Here is a 17,263-nt window from a genome sequence, read left to right on the forward strand (position 1 = left end):
AATATTGTATATATTATAGCTACAATATTTTTTAGTATATATATTTATTTTAACTATAAGTAATACTTTATATTTTTATTTAGTCTATCATTATTTTTTGTTTGTTTTATTCGATATTTTTGTTTATGTATATTATTTGTTTTTGTATTTATAGACTATCATATAGAATAAATGTATTTTTTTGTTTTATGTTTATTGGTTAACAAAGCTTTAGACATTAAAAATAAAAACATTTTTTGTTTTATTCTTAAATAACGATAATATCATTATAATTGCAATTTGTTTCTCGTATCATTTTTGTTTGTTTTATTTGGTTTTCGTTATGTTTTTTGTTTATAGTTATTGTTTAACTTTTGTTCTTTGTCGTATTTAGCTTCTGTTTGTCTGTAATAATGTTTTATTTCATTCTCTTTTTGTGAACACTCGCAATTGTCTTAAGTTTTCTTATGTTTTTAACAATTAAGCATTAATAATTGATAATTTATACACGGGTCTTTGTAGCTTCCTTGAGAAATGTTATAAAGACATAGATTTATTATGCTTGTAGAAATGAAACTTAGTTTAATTTAATCTTTTGTGTGTGTGAGTTTTTTCTTTTTTTTTTTTAAATTTAAAAGTTAATAGAATTATATTTTATTTATCATATCAGGTGTTTTGTGAAACTGGGTTGCTGTTAAAAGATGTTAAATTTACATGACTTGCAACATTTTTCTTGATAACGATGAAGACGACAGAGACCCATGGAGCGAACATTTTTGCAATAGCGTGAGGAATCCTTGCATCGAGCTGGGAAAAAATTAAATAAAATAAATTAAATAAAACTGTTTTGTTATTATTTTCCAATACATTTTTTAGTGTTGTTGTTTAACATATAATCTAATAAAAAGAAGAAAGCGGAGAAATAAATAATATTTAATTTTTAAATCTTGTATGTAAATACGACATAACTACTTAACTAAGTTGTGAATCAACCAATTTTTGTTAATATTGAAAGATTGTGTCAAAAAAAAAAAACAATATTGACAACAACAAATTCAAAATGTGTCCGAATGAAATTTTTACTTCCCCCCCAAAATTAATTAAAAACACTTTAAGAGCAAAAAATCATAAACCATAAGCCTTAACCAAATATAAGATGAGATAAGATCATTTTTGAGAATGCAAAGTTGTCGGTATTGATATTTTGAAAAATACGTTATCGAAAAAGTAGGTCCCCCGATTCCATCTTTCTGTCGGTCTGTTCTCGGCCCCTTCAGTCTAAAACCATTGTTCAAACTTGGAAGTGATGGTTTTAAGCAGATTCGTGTTAGGGTTTTTAATTTTTTTTAAAGACTAAAAATAACAGTTAACGACAGTTCGAATTTCCTCAAAAACGAACCGATAGATTTTTACTAAATTTTCTCAACATTTTTTCATTGTACTCGAGAATGGGTCGTCCTTTTCTTAGGAAATTGAAATGTAAAACCTAAAAGCTCTACATAACTGCATACTACAAATATTTTTAAACAAATTAAAAACATGTTTTTATGAAATAGGGGTTTGGCTATGTGACATTTATTTTGGGCATAACTACGGTCATGATTATAACTATAGCTTCAAAGTCACTATACCTCCCAGGTCTTCTTGGGAGAATACATCATTTTTGAACGATGATCCTATAAACTTCTATACAGACGGATCAAAAACGGAGGATGGGGTTGATGGAGGCGTATACTCAGATAGACTAAACTTAAGTCTCTCCTTTCGTCTACCCGATCATTGGAGCGTGTTCCAAGCTGAAATCCTGGCTATTAAGAAGTCCTATCATGGCTTAGAGAAAACGTTATATCAACTAATGATATACGCATCTTCTCGGGCAGCCAAGCTGCGTTAAAGTCCCTAGACTCTGTCTCCACAAACTCACTAACAGCCCAAAATTGTCGATCATCTCTTACCGAGATGGCTACACAGTTCAACATTCACCTTTTCTGAGCCATAGAGACATACCAGAAAATTGTAAACCTGACGAACTTCCAAAAAGCGGAACAACTTTACCTCTGCTGGCTCACAATGCTAGCATAGGTATCCCCTAAGATACATTAAACTCATGCTACAGCAAGATACCGTAGAGAAAACAAACTTCAGGTGAAATAACACCACCACCTGTTTAGCGACAAAACTAAGTTGGCCTAATCTTAGCGCTAGGCGCTCAATCAATTTATCTCTCTGAGTAGATTGGACATTAGCTACGTTATAGGTGACTTGACTGGGCACTGCTTAATAGGAAGGCATGCTATTTGACTTGGAGCCCTGCAAATGATTTTTGTAGGAGTTGCATGGCATGCACGAGGAAGAGGAGGAGACAATCTCTCATCTTCTGTGCACATGCCCTGCCTTATAACAAAGACGTAGAATCCACCTTGGAGACTGCTACTTCAACGATACCAGCGATCTAAAAAATTCTGACATTATTTGTCTCCTACGCTTCGTTCGGAGCTCCAATTGGTTCGACGAATTCAACTGATCAACTGATCCATGTGGTATCACAACGGACCATACTTTGATCCAAGTGTGTTGGACTTCCCAACCAACAGCCACTTTAACCTAACCTAACCTAATGATCATGATTTCTAAAAGAAATAAATAAGTTAAGTTAGAGCCTAGTGACTTACGACTCTTAACCATTCATGTGTGCGAATAATGTTGTCAGGGATGGAGGGGACCTATAGTTTTAAGTCGAATATGAACGGCTAATTTTAGAAAGTACTCTTCATGACAAGAACTACTCTTGAAAAATTTGTCAATTTCGCGCAAGAGTCAGTACCCGTGAAAAAAAACTTTAGACCTCTGGCATGACAGTCCAACGCACTAACGATCATGGCACGGGTATTTATGGTCATGATTTCTATTGTTTCTTAATTCTTATCATCCAACAACATATAACCGAAGTCAAAAAATGACAAAAAGTCCAAAAAGAAAAAAGTATTACCAACAAAACGTCACAAAGCCGAAATAAAATGTCATGTCCCCCAAACCACCTTTCAATGCCTTGCAAATTTACCCTAATATAAATGTTTGTGTACTGCAAAGATTCTGGTTGGCTGGGCTTTGAGATGCTTATAAACAGTGACTGAGTATGTTGAAACAAATGAAAACTTTTGGGCGCCATGTCATTAAGTAATTTTTGCGTTATCATATTTAAAAAATGAATTTTCTTATGAAAAGGTTTTTAAACGATAGAGCCATTTTTGGGGGATTAGATATTTTTGATATCTTGGCATTGTTTTATTGGGCAATAAGACCGAACCATTTTTGGGCGATTAGATATTTTTGATATCTTGGCGTTGTTTTATTGGGCAATAAGACCGAACGCGAGCAATATGGTTTTGGGCGAAGAGAACTAAGAGTTTTTTGATAGTTAAAATAACAACTACATTTTTTAAGATAATTTCATTTTGGAGCTATATTTTTAAATCATAAATTATAAATTCTATACAGACTTTTTTGTAGTTCTAATGACCTACTCGTGACATTTATTGTTAATCCTGCCAATACAAGATTTTTGAAGGCAAAGAGATAATTAATAAAAAAACACTGTTTCTATAGAAAGTAAATATTCTCTTCAGCGATTCAATTTTTTGTTTTACTTTTAAATAAAGGTCAATCGTAGTGGCCCCCATTTTGAAAAGTCTTTCAACTAAAATGACTAATGATGTCAAAAATCGACCTACATTCTCTATACACCTAGGATAATCCTTCTCATTCATTTGGTTGGAATTAATAGTCTCTTTGACAAATTAGTCTAACAGCAAAATAAATTACCTATTGCAAAACTATAAAAGCCAATCAAAAATCAATACAACAATACATAGTACATACATATGTATGTAGATATAAATATTTACATACCCTTTGTAGAACACGGTGGACTTTTACAAACTTTCATTACCGCAGGTCGCGGTTGATGTTTGCACTCATATCCTGCCGGTCGTCGAGTACCATACCATACACACTGTAATATTCTGTATTTGAGGCCTTGACGACCACACGGAGCATTACACTGTAAAACAAAATTAACTCACATTTTAGATTCACATTCAGATGACACTTAAATGATGGACAAAGAACGTTTAACGTTTGATGTGTCCTTGCATAATTGTTCTTACCTCAGACCATGGCTCAACTCTCCATATCCCTTTGCATAGTTCATTGTAGCATTCTTGTCGACTGATTGGCTTTTCTTGCTCATCACATCCGTCACTTAGAGTGTCATTGATGTATTTGCAAATGACTTCTCGTTTTTGAATGGCTGTATGGCGGCCAAAACATCTAGCCGTCTGGCATATTGACCATTCGCCAGCTTTCCATTGGGGGCATTCATCATTGCCACAAGACTCAAATGTATCGGGAATATTCAAGCCGGCATCCTCGCATTCGACGTTGTCAACAATTACAGTTGTGGTTGTTGTTGTTGCAGTTGTCTTTGTCGTTGAATTGTCATCATGTAGTGTTGAAGTGTCATCAGGTGTGACTTGTACGCAAGTTGCTGTTCGTCTCTAGATTGGTGATAGAGATAAATTGAATTTTAAAGGAAGTTCATACACAAATGCTAAGTATTAAAAAAATCTTTTTTTATTTTAGGGTGTAATAGGATAAAGATATCTAGTTTCTTACTCACTTTTAAACTAATATGGGAGTCAAAAGTATTTCCAAATTGATAAAAATGCCCTTCAAATACAAATTTGTATCGACATTAGGTCTTTTCGCCCGAATTTAATATGTCATAGTGACAAAAAAATTTTATTAAGATTTTGTTGTTGCACGATTTGGGCTATATTACCAGCTTTAAAACTTTTGGCCTTATGACATTTTTAATAAAAAGAAGCGTTCGGTCTTGTTGCCCAACACAAAAGGAATAATGCTGATAATTCAGCAAAGAGGCAGCATATAGACTTAACTCCATTTTAAAGCAGCTTTTGACGCTGTCGATAGGCGATCGCTTATCTACAAGCTCTATGCACTGGGGATGTCTTCAAAGTTTGGAAAAGTCTTACAAAATCTGTATAACGAAACAAAGGCAGCTGCTTGGAATGAAGAGGAATTTTCGGAATGGTTTCAAACGGAATCAGGTGTTCAGCTGTACGCTGAGCCCTCTTCTATTCGCACTTTTTATAGAAGATTTAACAGGTTATATTTCTGGAGGAGTTGAGTTTGCGGGGACCACTATAATGGCTCTTTTCTACGCTGACGACATAGTATTTACTTCTATCTGCAGCACCACAAACGCTTCAGTTGATGATCAACCAACTATATAGGTACTGTACTACGTGGAAACTCCAAATGAACCTTACCAAATCGAAAATACTGGTCTTCAGATATGGAGATGGAAGAAATAGTCAGAATGAAAGATGGTTCTTTAATTCAATACCTATTGAGGTCGTTAATGAGTTTAAATACCTATAGGAGTATGTTTTACAAAAAACTTAAGTATGGAAAAACATCTTAATGAAAAACTTTCTAAGGCCAAGAGTGCGATTGGAGCTACATAGAAAAAGTGTTTTGCCAACAAAAGTATTGCGCATCGCAGTAAGTTTCGTGTATTTGAAGCAGTGTCGAAATCAGTACTATTTTATGCATCGCAAGTATGGGGTTACAAACAATACGATTGCGTAGAAAAGTTGCTGGGATTTTTTATCAAAAGCATATTTCACCGCCGTCCAACACACCAAACTTCGTAGTTACATTAGAAACTGGTATCTCATCACTCTTTATTCAGACAGTCAGGTAGACTATATTATAAAAGTTCTACATATGAATAATGATAGACTTCCAAAGAAAGCAGCTTTGCACGTAATCAACCGAAGTCTCAGTTGGTATGAGGAATCGAAGGTGCTCGCTCAATGGTGTGGTATCGAACTGAACCTGCATGTTGGAAATCTCAATGAATGGAGGGGTAAAATGTACGAGCTTATTGCCTTCGTTGACGAGAAGCTTAGGGAGAAGTACATTGAAGATGCCGTCAGCTCTAACCACAGAGTAATCTACACTCAACTTTATCATAATCTAGGCCCAAAAAACTACTTTAGAGATGAGAATTATGTGGAAGAAATTTCAACGATGTTGAGACTGCGTGCTGAACTTCTTCAACTGAATTATATGCCACACAGAGATAATCTCTCAATCTTATGTAGTTTGTGTAACGTCAGGGAAAGAGAAGATGTTTTTCATTTCCTAGGGAAATGTCCGGTTTTAACGGAAACTAGGAGATCCTTCTTCGGCTGCAACTTCTTAAGTGAGGCAGAAATAATAGCTTATCTAAATAGAATGGAGGTGAAAAACTGTTTATGTACTGCAAAATAGCACGAGCTTATCGAAACAGAATTCTCAATGAATTCTTTTGAACAAATTTATATTAATACAATTTTTTGATAATTAAAAAGCTTAGACACAGTGTGATTTTTATCATAATAAGTAATTCAATTGAAATGTTAATCTGGCAGACGGGATGCATTGCCATTCTATACTTAATTATTTAATCTTTATAACTGTACATTATTTAAATTTGAAAATAAAATCACTTACTTTACTTTACTACTTTAACTTTTCCCTAAGAAAATTCCAAAATGACCAAATCAATCATAAAAAATCATAACGCTCAAGTTACTAATTGAAATATCGCCCAAAGGATGTCATGTGTTTCAACATTTTGGGACATTTTGAGTTTTAAATTTTATCGCCCAAACGCAAATATTAAACAAATTTAATATTAGCTTGGGGTCACTATAGGATTTGGGGTATAGGTGCGAAGTTGGGTGTATGTTTACGTGTATAAGCGTTATATAATAAAAAACAATAAATCCTTTGGGCATTATGACATTGAAAGTTGGTTTGGGCGGTACGACATTTTATTCAGGCTTTGTGACGATTTCTAAGTGATATTTTGTGCGACGTTACTCAGTTTGGGCTCTATATCATTTTATTTTTTATTTGGGTTTTATGTCGTAAGGGTAATAACACGATAGAAATTATAATCGTGCCGAAAATAAATGTCATGTAAGTCCAACCCCTCTGCTATAAGACCCAAATTCAAAATTATTTTGGGCAAAATGACAACTAACAATTTGGGCGTTCTTTTATTTAAAATTTATTTGGGCTATACGACATTCGCTTTGGTTTATTTTGCGATTTTATTTAAAATTTTGGGCGAAAAAACCTAGCGCCAATTATCTAGAAGAAAATTTACTCCCACCGTAAATTGTAGTAAGCAAACAAATTCAATGGAGCTGTATATTGCCAAGAATGAATTTATCTATACCTAAGTGCTTTTCAATCCTTTCTTAAAGTTGAATTAAATTCTGTATCGTTATGAAAACCCAACAAATTTCATCTACTCACCCTCAATCCAGTTCCCGAACCACAATGTTCTGAGCACTCCGACCAATCACTCGTTACCCATTTGAACGTGATATTGTTTGTATTTCTTCGTTGTTGCTTTTCAAGTTCACCCTGGCGTAATATTTGATTGTGATGATGAAGTTGTTTCAGTGTATGACGTTCCTTGTGGCTTAAATCGTCGTCCTCATCATCATTATCATTTCCATTGTCGTTATCATTACCGTCATCATCATTTTTATCATTTGCAGAAACAGTTTTATCGTCTAAATTCAATTCTTTTGTAATAATCTGTGGCTTAGCGGGTTCATCCTTTTCGAATCGTTCCAAATCGACACCGAATTGCAAACCTTTTTCCATTAATAAATGATGTCCTTTTGAGTTGCTAAATTTCTGTAAGGGCCATAGGTACTAAAGAGAGAGAGAATAATGTATGTACGTTTATTTAATTTAATTTGAACAAGAACATTTCGAACATTAAGTGATAAAAGAGAGATGGATAAAAAGTATCTATATATCTAGACAAAATATGAAGCTGAAATTTACATGACTGATTTTTAGATTCCAAAACCCGTACCTCCTATCCAAATTCAACGACGCCGAAGTTCCTTTTCATTAATTACTGATTGTATCCTTTTGCTCATTTTTATTCTTTTTTTTGTACAAATTAGCGAGTGAACATTTCAAAAAGAAAGACGAACAAAAATTAAAAAGCAAAAGCTAAATTGTTATAAGAGATCACTGGGGCATGTTTTAAATCTGCCGAAAACTACTTTCTCGCTAAAGTGGTTTTCAATTTGAAGCTTATGTTTTTTTTTCTTTCTTTCGTCTACCAATATCAAATCATCAACATCATCTGAGTTCGTCCTTTCATCCAACCATCACAGCAAGGATTATTGAAAGATAACTCCTGCTCACTTTTGAAACATTGTGCGGTAAGCAGAGCGGAAAAGTGGGGTGGCCGTGGCGGTGGAGATGGGGCGCGGCAAGGAGGCGGTGAGGTGTGGAGTCGTTCTTCAACGTCGAAATTGCTGTCATGAACTTAATTCACCAAAGTCAAAAATCGTCATCACGCTACGATAATTATCTGCTGAATAATATTTAATGACTCAAACCTTAGGTTAAGGAGTTGCAGTCAAAAAAATCAAAGACAGTGAGAAAAGGCGGTAGTGACTTATCACGGATAATGAGGATGATGATGGTCGTAAAGGGTTAACATTCAGGTTCTTTTTTGTATGTTTAACTTGTTCTACTCGTGTACTATCTTTATGTTGATGTTCATCCTTATAAGTATGAAACATTTACCTATATTTTTAATTGCCGGAATGTTGTGCACACTGTTCAGTGTTTTTTTTCTTCCCTGAATTCGCTTTTAGTCTGAAAGCCTGACGGAAAAGGATGAAAATCTTCAAACAGGATTCATCTCTACCATCATCATCATCAACATCATCGACATGTCTCTATGAATGTCCTTGGGTAGGTATATATATAAATACTAACTTAAAGAACATTTTTCCGCTTCGGAAGTAAGTTTTGGTTTTTATTTAATTTTCATTTGGGGTTTTCAAATTTGTATTTGTTTTTGAGCTTTGTGGTTAAAAAAAGGAGATTTAGTCAGAAGAGGTTACAGTTTATCCCACGTATATGAAGGATATTACTTTTGTTATGCGATTAAAGTGCCTAGTTACTTGAGAGATTACTGAAAATTAAGTGCAGTATATATTTCTTTAAATACAAATTGTGTCCTATATACAGATTTGATTTTCATTGAAAAGCGTTTACAAGTTTAAATTCCTTAGAATTGAAAGCGGACTTCTTAAGGCTTATATTCACACTCTAAATTTATTTCGAGAAAAGGATGTTTTTTATTTTAATTTTATATTTTGTGCCTAATGTCTAAAAGATTTAAAGTTTATTTAGGATTCCTACTTATTAATATGACGGTCTAATATGAAGTATAAAATAAATTGCACAAAAACAATGCTCCGTTGATATATTTCAAATGATATGCTGAACGAATTTTAAAGTTTTAATGGGTATTTAATGGTTTTTTACTTTGATTATGATCATATGTCACATATACTTACGAAACAATGTTACATTTACGGTTGGTGAAAACGAAACACAATAAATTTGATTCTCCATTTCGTTTTATCAAGGGCGTGGAGTTTTCGAACTTGACGGAGAATTGATTAATTCAGACAATACCTGAACAACAAAGTATTGTACTTAAAATACGACCCAGAAAATAGACTACATTTTGTTGATTTTAAACTTCAATAATTTGTTCATAAATGAGAAAAACACATCAATGAGAATGTGTGATCTGAGACCTAGACGATACCCAGACCATACATTTCGAATCGATGTCTTAGAATATATATTTCAAAAATTAAAATTTTTTTTTTTTCAATCAAAAATCATTTTGGAAAAATATTAACTAATTTCTTTGTTTATAATAATCAACATAAGACTCTATTATTGATCTCTTAGTTATTATTCCAATGAATCAGACATTTCCAAAGAAGGAGGAATTTTGGTTCCATAATTAAGAGCAACATTCGTTTTATCATCATCAGCTCTTGTATTCCAAAAATATTTCGGCTTACACTTCCCTAACAATGCAAAACTAAACCAGCATTGGAATTTGACACCTATCAACCTCGGCTGTAATTTGCTGTGTCACAATATTAGTTTAATGGTTGCCATTTCCGAAAATGTATCTCTTAGCAATCGAAGCATTATAAAGTTATTTAAACTAACTAGTTAGTAAGTTAGTTTAGTTAGTTTAATTGACTTCTTTATTTCTTAGAATAATAACATTTCATAATATTAATTTCTAAAGCCTTATTGGTATGGCCTATTTGGCCGTCTACCAGAGTGACAGATTATAATATGAATTCATTGAAAAAATACAGAAATTGTTAACATTTGTTTTGTTTACTATTTTATATAATTAAAAATCTTCTTCAATAATAGCTTTTCTATAACGCAGTGCTGTGATAACATAGTTGTAAAGTCCATCCCATCCCTGGTCGCCGTTGAGTATGCTGAGCATTTCTCCTTCTTCGGTGCGTTTGTTGAAGTATCTCAACCGAATTTCAATCAGAACAGCACATATTGCAATAAAATGAAATGTATCTTCACGCGCTTCCAAGTTACATAGTCTACACGGTAAAGGCAGATCTAGTCGGTGGGGGTACAAAGTTGAGACTGAGCAATTCTCCTCTTGCTTTGAAAATAATATTTATTTTATTGAATGAGTTCTTATTCAGAAGCATTGACAGTTGTTCCCTTGAGGATATGTTCATGGTTGTACCACATGTTTCGGCAAGGTTAGTCCATTCTTCGAACATTGATTAACTTTTGCTTAGCACTGTGCTCAACATACCTGTTTCTGAAGCCCTTTCCCATAACGAAGAGATTGCCACTGCTCATTTCTTGAATATCTGCCACCCCCAAGTCTGAAAATCATCATCTTCGATTTTGCAAATTAACTTCCAGATTCCATCGATTGCAATATATCGCAAGCCTGTTTATCATCAGCTGCATGCCATCTACTGTTTCGGAGAATAGCACGATGTCATCTGCATACATAAGGGCTGGAACAGTCAATCCTTCTACAGTGATTCCACCTCTCACTTCATCAGTAATATCATTTATGAAAATTATAAATAGGAGGGCGCTAAGAATACAGCCTTGCTTAAGACCAGTTACTGTTGCAAACTGTTACAGAGGACTTGTAAAAGAGAGCTTGACGGTCGACAGAGTCAAAAGCTGCACGGAAGTCAGCTTCCTCTTATAAAGATCAGCAATGTTTAGCAGTGCGAAAATATGGTCTATGGTTGAATAACTGTTCCTGAAACCAGCCCGGAATTCCGATAGAATGTTCTTGTCCTCCACCCACTTCGACAGTCTGTTGTGAATAAGTCCAGCAAATAGCTTAGTGCAGGTGTTAAGAAAAGAAATCCCTCTGTAGTTTGCTGGGTCCTCGTAGCTACCTTTTTTGTAAAGGGAAACATAATTGACTTATGAAAAACTGCCGGAACAGAGGCACTTTCGAAAATTCGGTTGAATTCTTATGTTAAAAGAAAGATACATTTTTCCGTGGCGTGTTGAAGAATTCAAAGGGGATTCGGTCATCCCCTGTGGCTTTGTTTAATTTTCCATTTGCAACAACTTCTTTCACTTCTTGGAACGAAAAAGGGGCATCTAAGTACTCATCGAGGATCGAGGGGGCTGCATATTGCACCAAAGGACCATTTGTTGAGCGATTGAGAAGGCTGATGAAGTAGTCTCTAAGATCAGATGCCTGCAAACCCAGAGCTATTGTATTTATTTTTCGATTAAGATGCTTAACAGCTTTCCAAAACTCTGAAGATGAGCGGGTGTTATTTAAAACGGCAATATTTAAATTTTCAAATGAAACTCTCTTGGCATAACATAATCGTTTGAAGTTTCTATTCGCATCCGTATATAATTTTCTAAAAATCTGTAGGTTGTGGGTTCTTATAAGATTGAGGTAATTAAACGACATTGTCCTTGCTTTCATGCATTCAACATCAAACAATTTTTGTTTAACTAACGCTTTATTTTTTTGAGGATTGTTTTTCGGGTTTGCTTTCTTAATCATTTCTAGAAGGGTGTTTACATCAGCACCAATATCCAAATTTCCAAGCGTCTCCAGTTCTTTGTTTAAGTTTGTTTGATAAACGTTTCGGTTCCTATCGTTCCAAATCAGTTTTGGAACAAGGTTAAGCCGTCTTGTATTAACTGGAGATTGTGATGTTGTACACGAAAGTGCTATTTCAAGCGGCATATGATCTGAAAACGTTTCGACTCCTACTTCAAAACTACTTATGACATCATTTCATTTTCCAGATATGAAGCAATAGTCAATGACGGAACAACTAGTTCCTCTAATGAAGGTGTACTCCCCTTTAGCGTCTCCTTCACAATTTCCATTTAGAACATGACAGTTGAATTCATCTGCAAATTCCAAGATTTTCGATCCCTTGCTATCGCACAAAGCGTCTTTCGAATTACGGTTCAGGTTAAAAATGGCCAATGGTGATTGGCCAATCCTGGCATTGAAATCTCCAATAAGCATTATGTTCGTCGAATCAATGTCTTGCATGTTGTCACACAGTTTTTCAAACTAACTATAAAGTGTTGAAGATTATGGTCCGATGCCTCAAGCTTTGTTGTACATTACAATTAAGTAATGCAGATAAACTTGTTGGGTGTTGAATTAACACACAATAAACACCGATTTATTCGAACAAATATTTTTGTCACCGATTAGGCATAACAGATTTTTTTGATTTTTTTGGCGATTGAAGATCATGACTTGAAAAATAGAAATGTTGTTCTAAGAAAACGGGGTCAGAAATAACACAGTACGGCCATGCATTCTGGCTAATCAAAATAAACAACTTTTTAAACTCAATGGCAAAGTCTGAACAATGTAATGAAATAAAATGTTTAACAAATGTATCAGTGCGCTTGTTTTAACTTTACGTTGGAAACTTAAAAATTAACTACCCCATATAATACACCTTTATTTAAAATAATATAAGCAATGTGTTTAAAGACCAGCTGGACAACTAGGTCAGAATAAGCTGAGAACAGTCAACCTTATTTTAATTTAAGGTTTCTTAAACACGAATAAAATCATTATTATAATTTAATACAAATATTTAAATTAAATTAAATTATTCTCAAACCACATTCAATTTTTAAGAAGACTTCGCATTCTTTTTGTTTATATTTTTTATTGATTAATTTTTAAAGTTTAAGTTAATGATTTATAAAAAATAGTAAATTCCTATTAAAAAATGTTAGACACACAGTATCTGCATTTCCGCATACTTATTACTAGAACTTAAACACTTTTTTTCTAAGGTGGAATTATTTCTTTTCTATTATAACCGATACAGAACAAAAATTCTGCCTACCCGACCTCGACCAAGTAAAATGGCTATATCGAAACTGAAGTCCATGCCGATCGCTACGGCATCGCTAACGATTGATTCAAAGATATAATATGTTAAGGAGCTTTCACTTAAACATCAGTGAAATATGGTTAGAAAGAAGCAAGCCCGATGAGAAAGGAGACCCTTCGAATTGCGACATCGGTCTCCTGTACATTGCGTATAAGATCATTTTCGCCGTATTATGTGAACTTTTGAATTCAATCGTCATCAACCTGATAGGCCTTAGACCAAAAAAGCCCACCATTGACCAAATATTCACATTACGGTAGATCTTGGAAAAAACCCAACAACTCAAAATCTATAACCACCATCTTTTTATTGATTTCAAAACCGCGTATGAAAGCCTCTATAAGCAAGAGATTTACAGAGAAATATCTAATTTTTACATTACAGTCAAAATTGTTCTTTTGTTCAAAATGAGAAAGGAGAATGCAAAAGGTTATATACCTGACACTGTCATGCGACTTCTTAAACATCTTTTTGGAAAGAATTGTGCAAAACTCAACCGTCAACACTTCCACTGGTCTTCAAAAAAGGTAATTGAACGACGACGTCTTTAACAAAATTCACCACGCACCGCTATAGCTTTAGGTTGTTAAGTACTTTGTCTATTTAGGAACCCCTACACAACTACATTAGGGGTGATGTTAAACGGATACTAACTCTTGTAAATTGCTGCTACTTTAAGCTTAGAAGGTAATTGAGTAGTAAGTTTCTCATGTAAAGAAAATGGACATCAAAGGTCCAGCCGGAAAGGTAGCCGCGACTCAGGTGGCGCACACAGGTGAGAAGAGACATCAACCAACTTGACGTACGAAACTGGAGACAGCTATATAGTGATCGAGCTGGTTAGAGACGCATGTTGGTTTAGCCGGACTGTTGCGCCACCTTAACGCAGCAAGTAGGAATCATTTTTTTGTGTTCATTAGTTTAAAACCATTTTTATTTGTGCGTTTACTTCTCACTGTTTTTTGGTACGGCTGTAAAAGCTATCGGGTGCCTTTTTTCTTCATTTTTATATATCATTAATAAAAACTTTATTTGAGCTTTATAGTTCCAAAAATGTTTTTGAGGTGTTTTCTATACTTTTAAGCAGTTCCTCAATCTATTAGTTGAATTCGTTTTTAATTTCAATTTCAACTGTTGTCAGGAATGGAAGGGACCTACAATTTTAGGCCGAATCCGAACGGCTAGTTTGAGAAAGCACTTTTTTATGACAAGAATTACTCTTGAAGGATTTGTCAATTCCTCGCAAGAGACAGTACCCGCGAAAGTAAATTTTTTAAAAATTAAGGTGGCACAGGCAGGGATTGAACCCAAGACCCCTTGCATGACAGTCCAAAGCACTTTTTTTTTTAAAATTCATTTTTATTAATTCATTCTTAAACCTATCTTAAAGCTAGACAAAAATTCATAAAACTATCCTAATTATCCATAACTTACAACTTACTTAGTGGTCCCATACGGACCCTCTAAGTTGAACTATAAAACTAACTACTAATGCCTTTCGGCCCTAAGATCTATTTTAACTTCAATTCATTTTTAAAAAAAACTAATATTAATATCCTTTTTATTTTTACTTAAAAACTACTTAAAATAAGGCCCCTAATTTAAAACTTAAAACTAACTTAAACTACCTATTCTACCTATAAACTACTTAAAGCTAGAACAACCACAGCAGCAAATCTAACGTTTTTTTGTTTATATATTTTATTGTCCTTTTTTGTATGTTTTTTTTTTTAATTTTTTTTTTATATATTGCATGTTTTTTTGTTTTTTTTTTGTATTTTTTAATTTGTTTTGTTTTTTTTTGTATTTTTTAATTTTTTTTTGTATTTTTTTTGTGCCACCATGCCTATTCTACTTAAAACTAAACCCTTAAACTATAAAACAAGTATGTAAGCCGGCCAAGACTTAAAACCCCATCCCGACTACCCAATATCAAGTGCCGATTGAAGCCACCAAAACAGGTTCTCCTGCTTCACCCTATCAGTTCGGTCCCGTTCGGACACAGCCCTACTGAACCGAAAGAGCTCTGCTCCGCCTTGTGCCATGACGTCCCGATTGTACGGGAGTCGCCTATCCACGGATCTTCGTATGACGTGGTAGATTAACGGAACTGCCAATCTATCCTGTATCAGACCGCATCTATCTAAAAAGAGGAATGCTTCTGGGGGAATGAAGCCGCTCAAGCGTGCACTCTTAAAATACTCGTCGTTCGGATAGAACGCCCCGAAAATTAAATTGTTGGTCGAAGACATAGCTCTTGCAATGTGACCTCGAACAAGTTTTATCACGAAATTGTCAATTCTGTTGATTCGAGCCCCGTTGTATAGGACCTCGTTGGAATAGTAATGCACATAAGACCCCAGAATGAAGGTAATTTGCTACATGGCCCTCATACGGCCAATGATCGTTTATGGTTGTCCTGTGTGGTTCAACGTTGCCCCCTCCAAGATGGAGAAGATTCGGGTGTTCGATATAAGCCGGTACAGCGTAGTAAACACTGCCACTCGAACACCCGAAACTTCTCCATCTTGGAAGGGGCAACGTTGAACCACACAGGACAACCATAATCGATCATTGGCCGTTGAACCACACAGGACAACCATAAACGATCATTGGCCGTATGAGGGCCATGTAGCAAATTACCTTCATTCTGGGGTCAAGCCGACTGCTAAAAAGCAGCCTTTTCGTCAGAGCGAAGGCTCCTCTGGCCCTGGTCAGAGCAGCATTTATATGTCTGTCGAAATATAAATACTGATCTAACCAGATACCGAGGTACTTCACAACACTTTTGCTCGCTAATGATGGCTGCCCGTGAAGATCAACGATGACCATCTTGCGCCAATTCTTGCACGTATCCCTCGTGGCCCTAGCCAACGGAGTCCGGAACAGAATTGTCTCCGACTTCTGGACATTTATTTTCAGTTTCCAGTCGTCGCAATATCGCTGAATCTTTTCGAAATCACGCTGCAAGAGAATTCTAATAACCTCAACCTTTCGGGCCGACTACCTATCAGATCGCTGGTGTAAATGCTGAAGCGAATCGGAGAATTGACTGCTCCCTGTTGAAGACCATTTTTAATTGAGAATGTTGTGGTAGAAGTTACATTGCCACTTTTGCTAACAAACTTTCTACCGTTAAGCATATCATACAGTATATACAACAATGGCTTGCTTATGCCAAGCCTGCTCAGTTTTAGGTAAAGACCCTCTAACCATACGGTGTCAAAGGCCTTTTCCAAATCAACCAGAACAGGACTTGTGCATTTTTGTTTTGATTTATTCCATTGGATATCAGAAACGAGTTAAGACGCAGCATAAATTGTGTCATGACCCGCCTTGAACCCGAACTGTTTATCCGGAATTATTTTGTTGTCCGCAGCTCACTTAGTCAGAGCCCTATTGATGATCTTTTCGAAAACTTTGCTGATGCTCGGAAGAAGACTTATCGACCGAAGATTTGACGGGTTGGAGTTGTCCTTTCCCTTTTTAGGGAGAGGATGAACCACAGCGGTCTTCCAATGCACTGGATAATATGCATTATTCAGTGCATTATTGAAGAGCGTGGTGTAAATGTCAATTGCTTCCATCGGTAAATGTCTTAGTACAACGTTTGATTTACCATCGACGCCTGCTGACTTTTTGCTTTTTATTGAATTGAAGATGAGCTAAAGCTCAACCTTCGTCACTAACAAGGGACTTGGTCCCTTTTGCTCGGTCAGTCCAACGCACTAACCATCATGCCACGAGTACTACACTAAAACTGAGTAATGTCAGTCGAAATCAATTAATTGAAAAAAGTAATACAAATCGTTCCCTATCTTTAAGCTTCATAGATATGGTATACGAAGAAAACTTTTGTTTATATAAAAACAAAAGCAACACAAAAT

General features: G+C 35.0%; 1 protein-coding gene across 5 annotated transcripts in view; it reads right to left on the bottom strand.

Annotated features, from left to right (window-relative positions):
* Positions 1-609: 609 nt before the first annotated feature.
* Positions 610-17,263, bottom strand: part of LOC129943381 (protein madd-4-like) — a 158,841-nt gene continuing 142,187 nt past the window's right edge. For all 5 annotated transcript variants that reach the window (XM_056052783.1, XM_056052785.1, XM_056052782.1 and 2 more), the window contains 4 exons: positions 7,375-7,782; positions 4,146-4,535; positions 3,889-4,039; positions 610-786 (listed from right to left, as the gene is read on the bottom strand). In XM_056052783.1, the coding sequence (XP_055908758.1) occupies positions 674-786; positions 3,889-4,039; positions 4,146-4,535; positions 7,375-7,782 (1,062 nt within the window). In that variant the 3' untranslated portion in view covers positions 610-673. The remainder of the gene's footprint in view (positions 787-3,888; positions 4,040-4,145; positions 4,536-7,374; positions 7,783-17,263) is intronic.

The sequence above is a fragment of the Eupeodes corollae genome, chromosome 1 (assembly GCF_945859685.1).
Source record: "Eupeodes corollae chromosome 1, idEupCoro1.1, whole genome shotgun sequence".
NCBI classification, from domain to species: domain Eukaryota; kingdom Metazoa; phylum Arthropoda; class Insecta; order Diptera; family Syrphidae; genus Eupeodes; species Eupeodes corollae.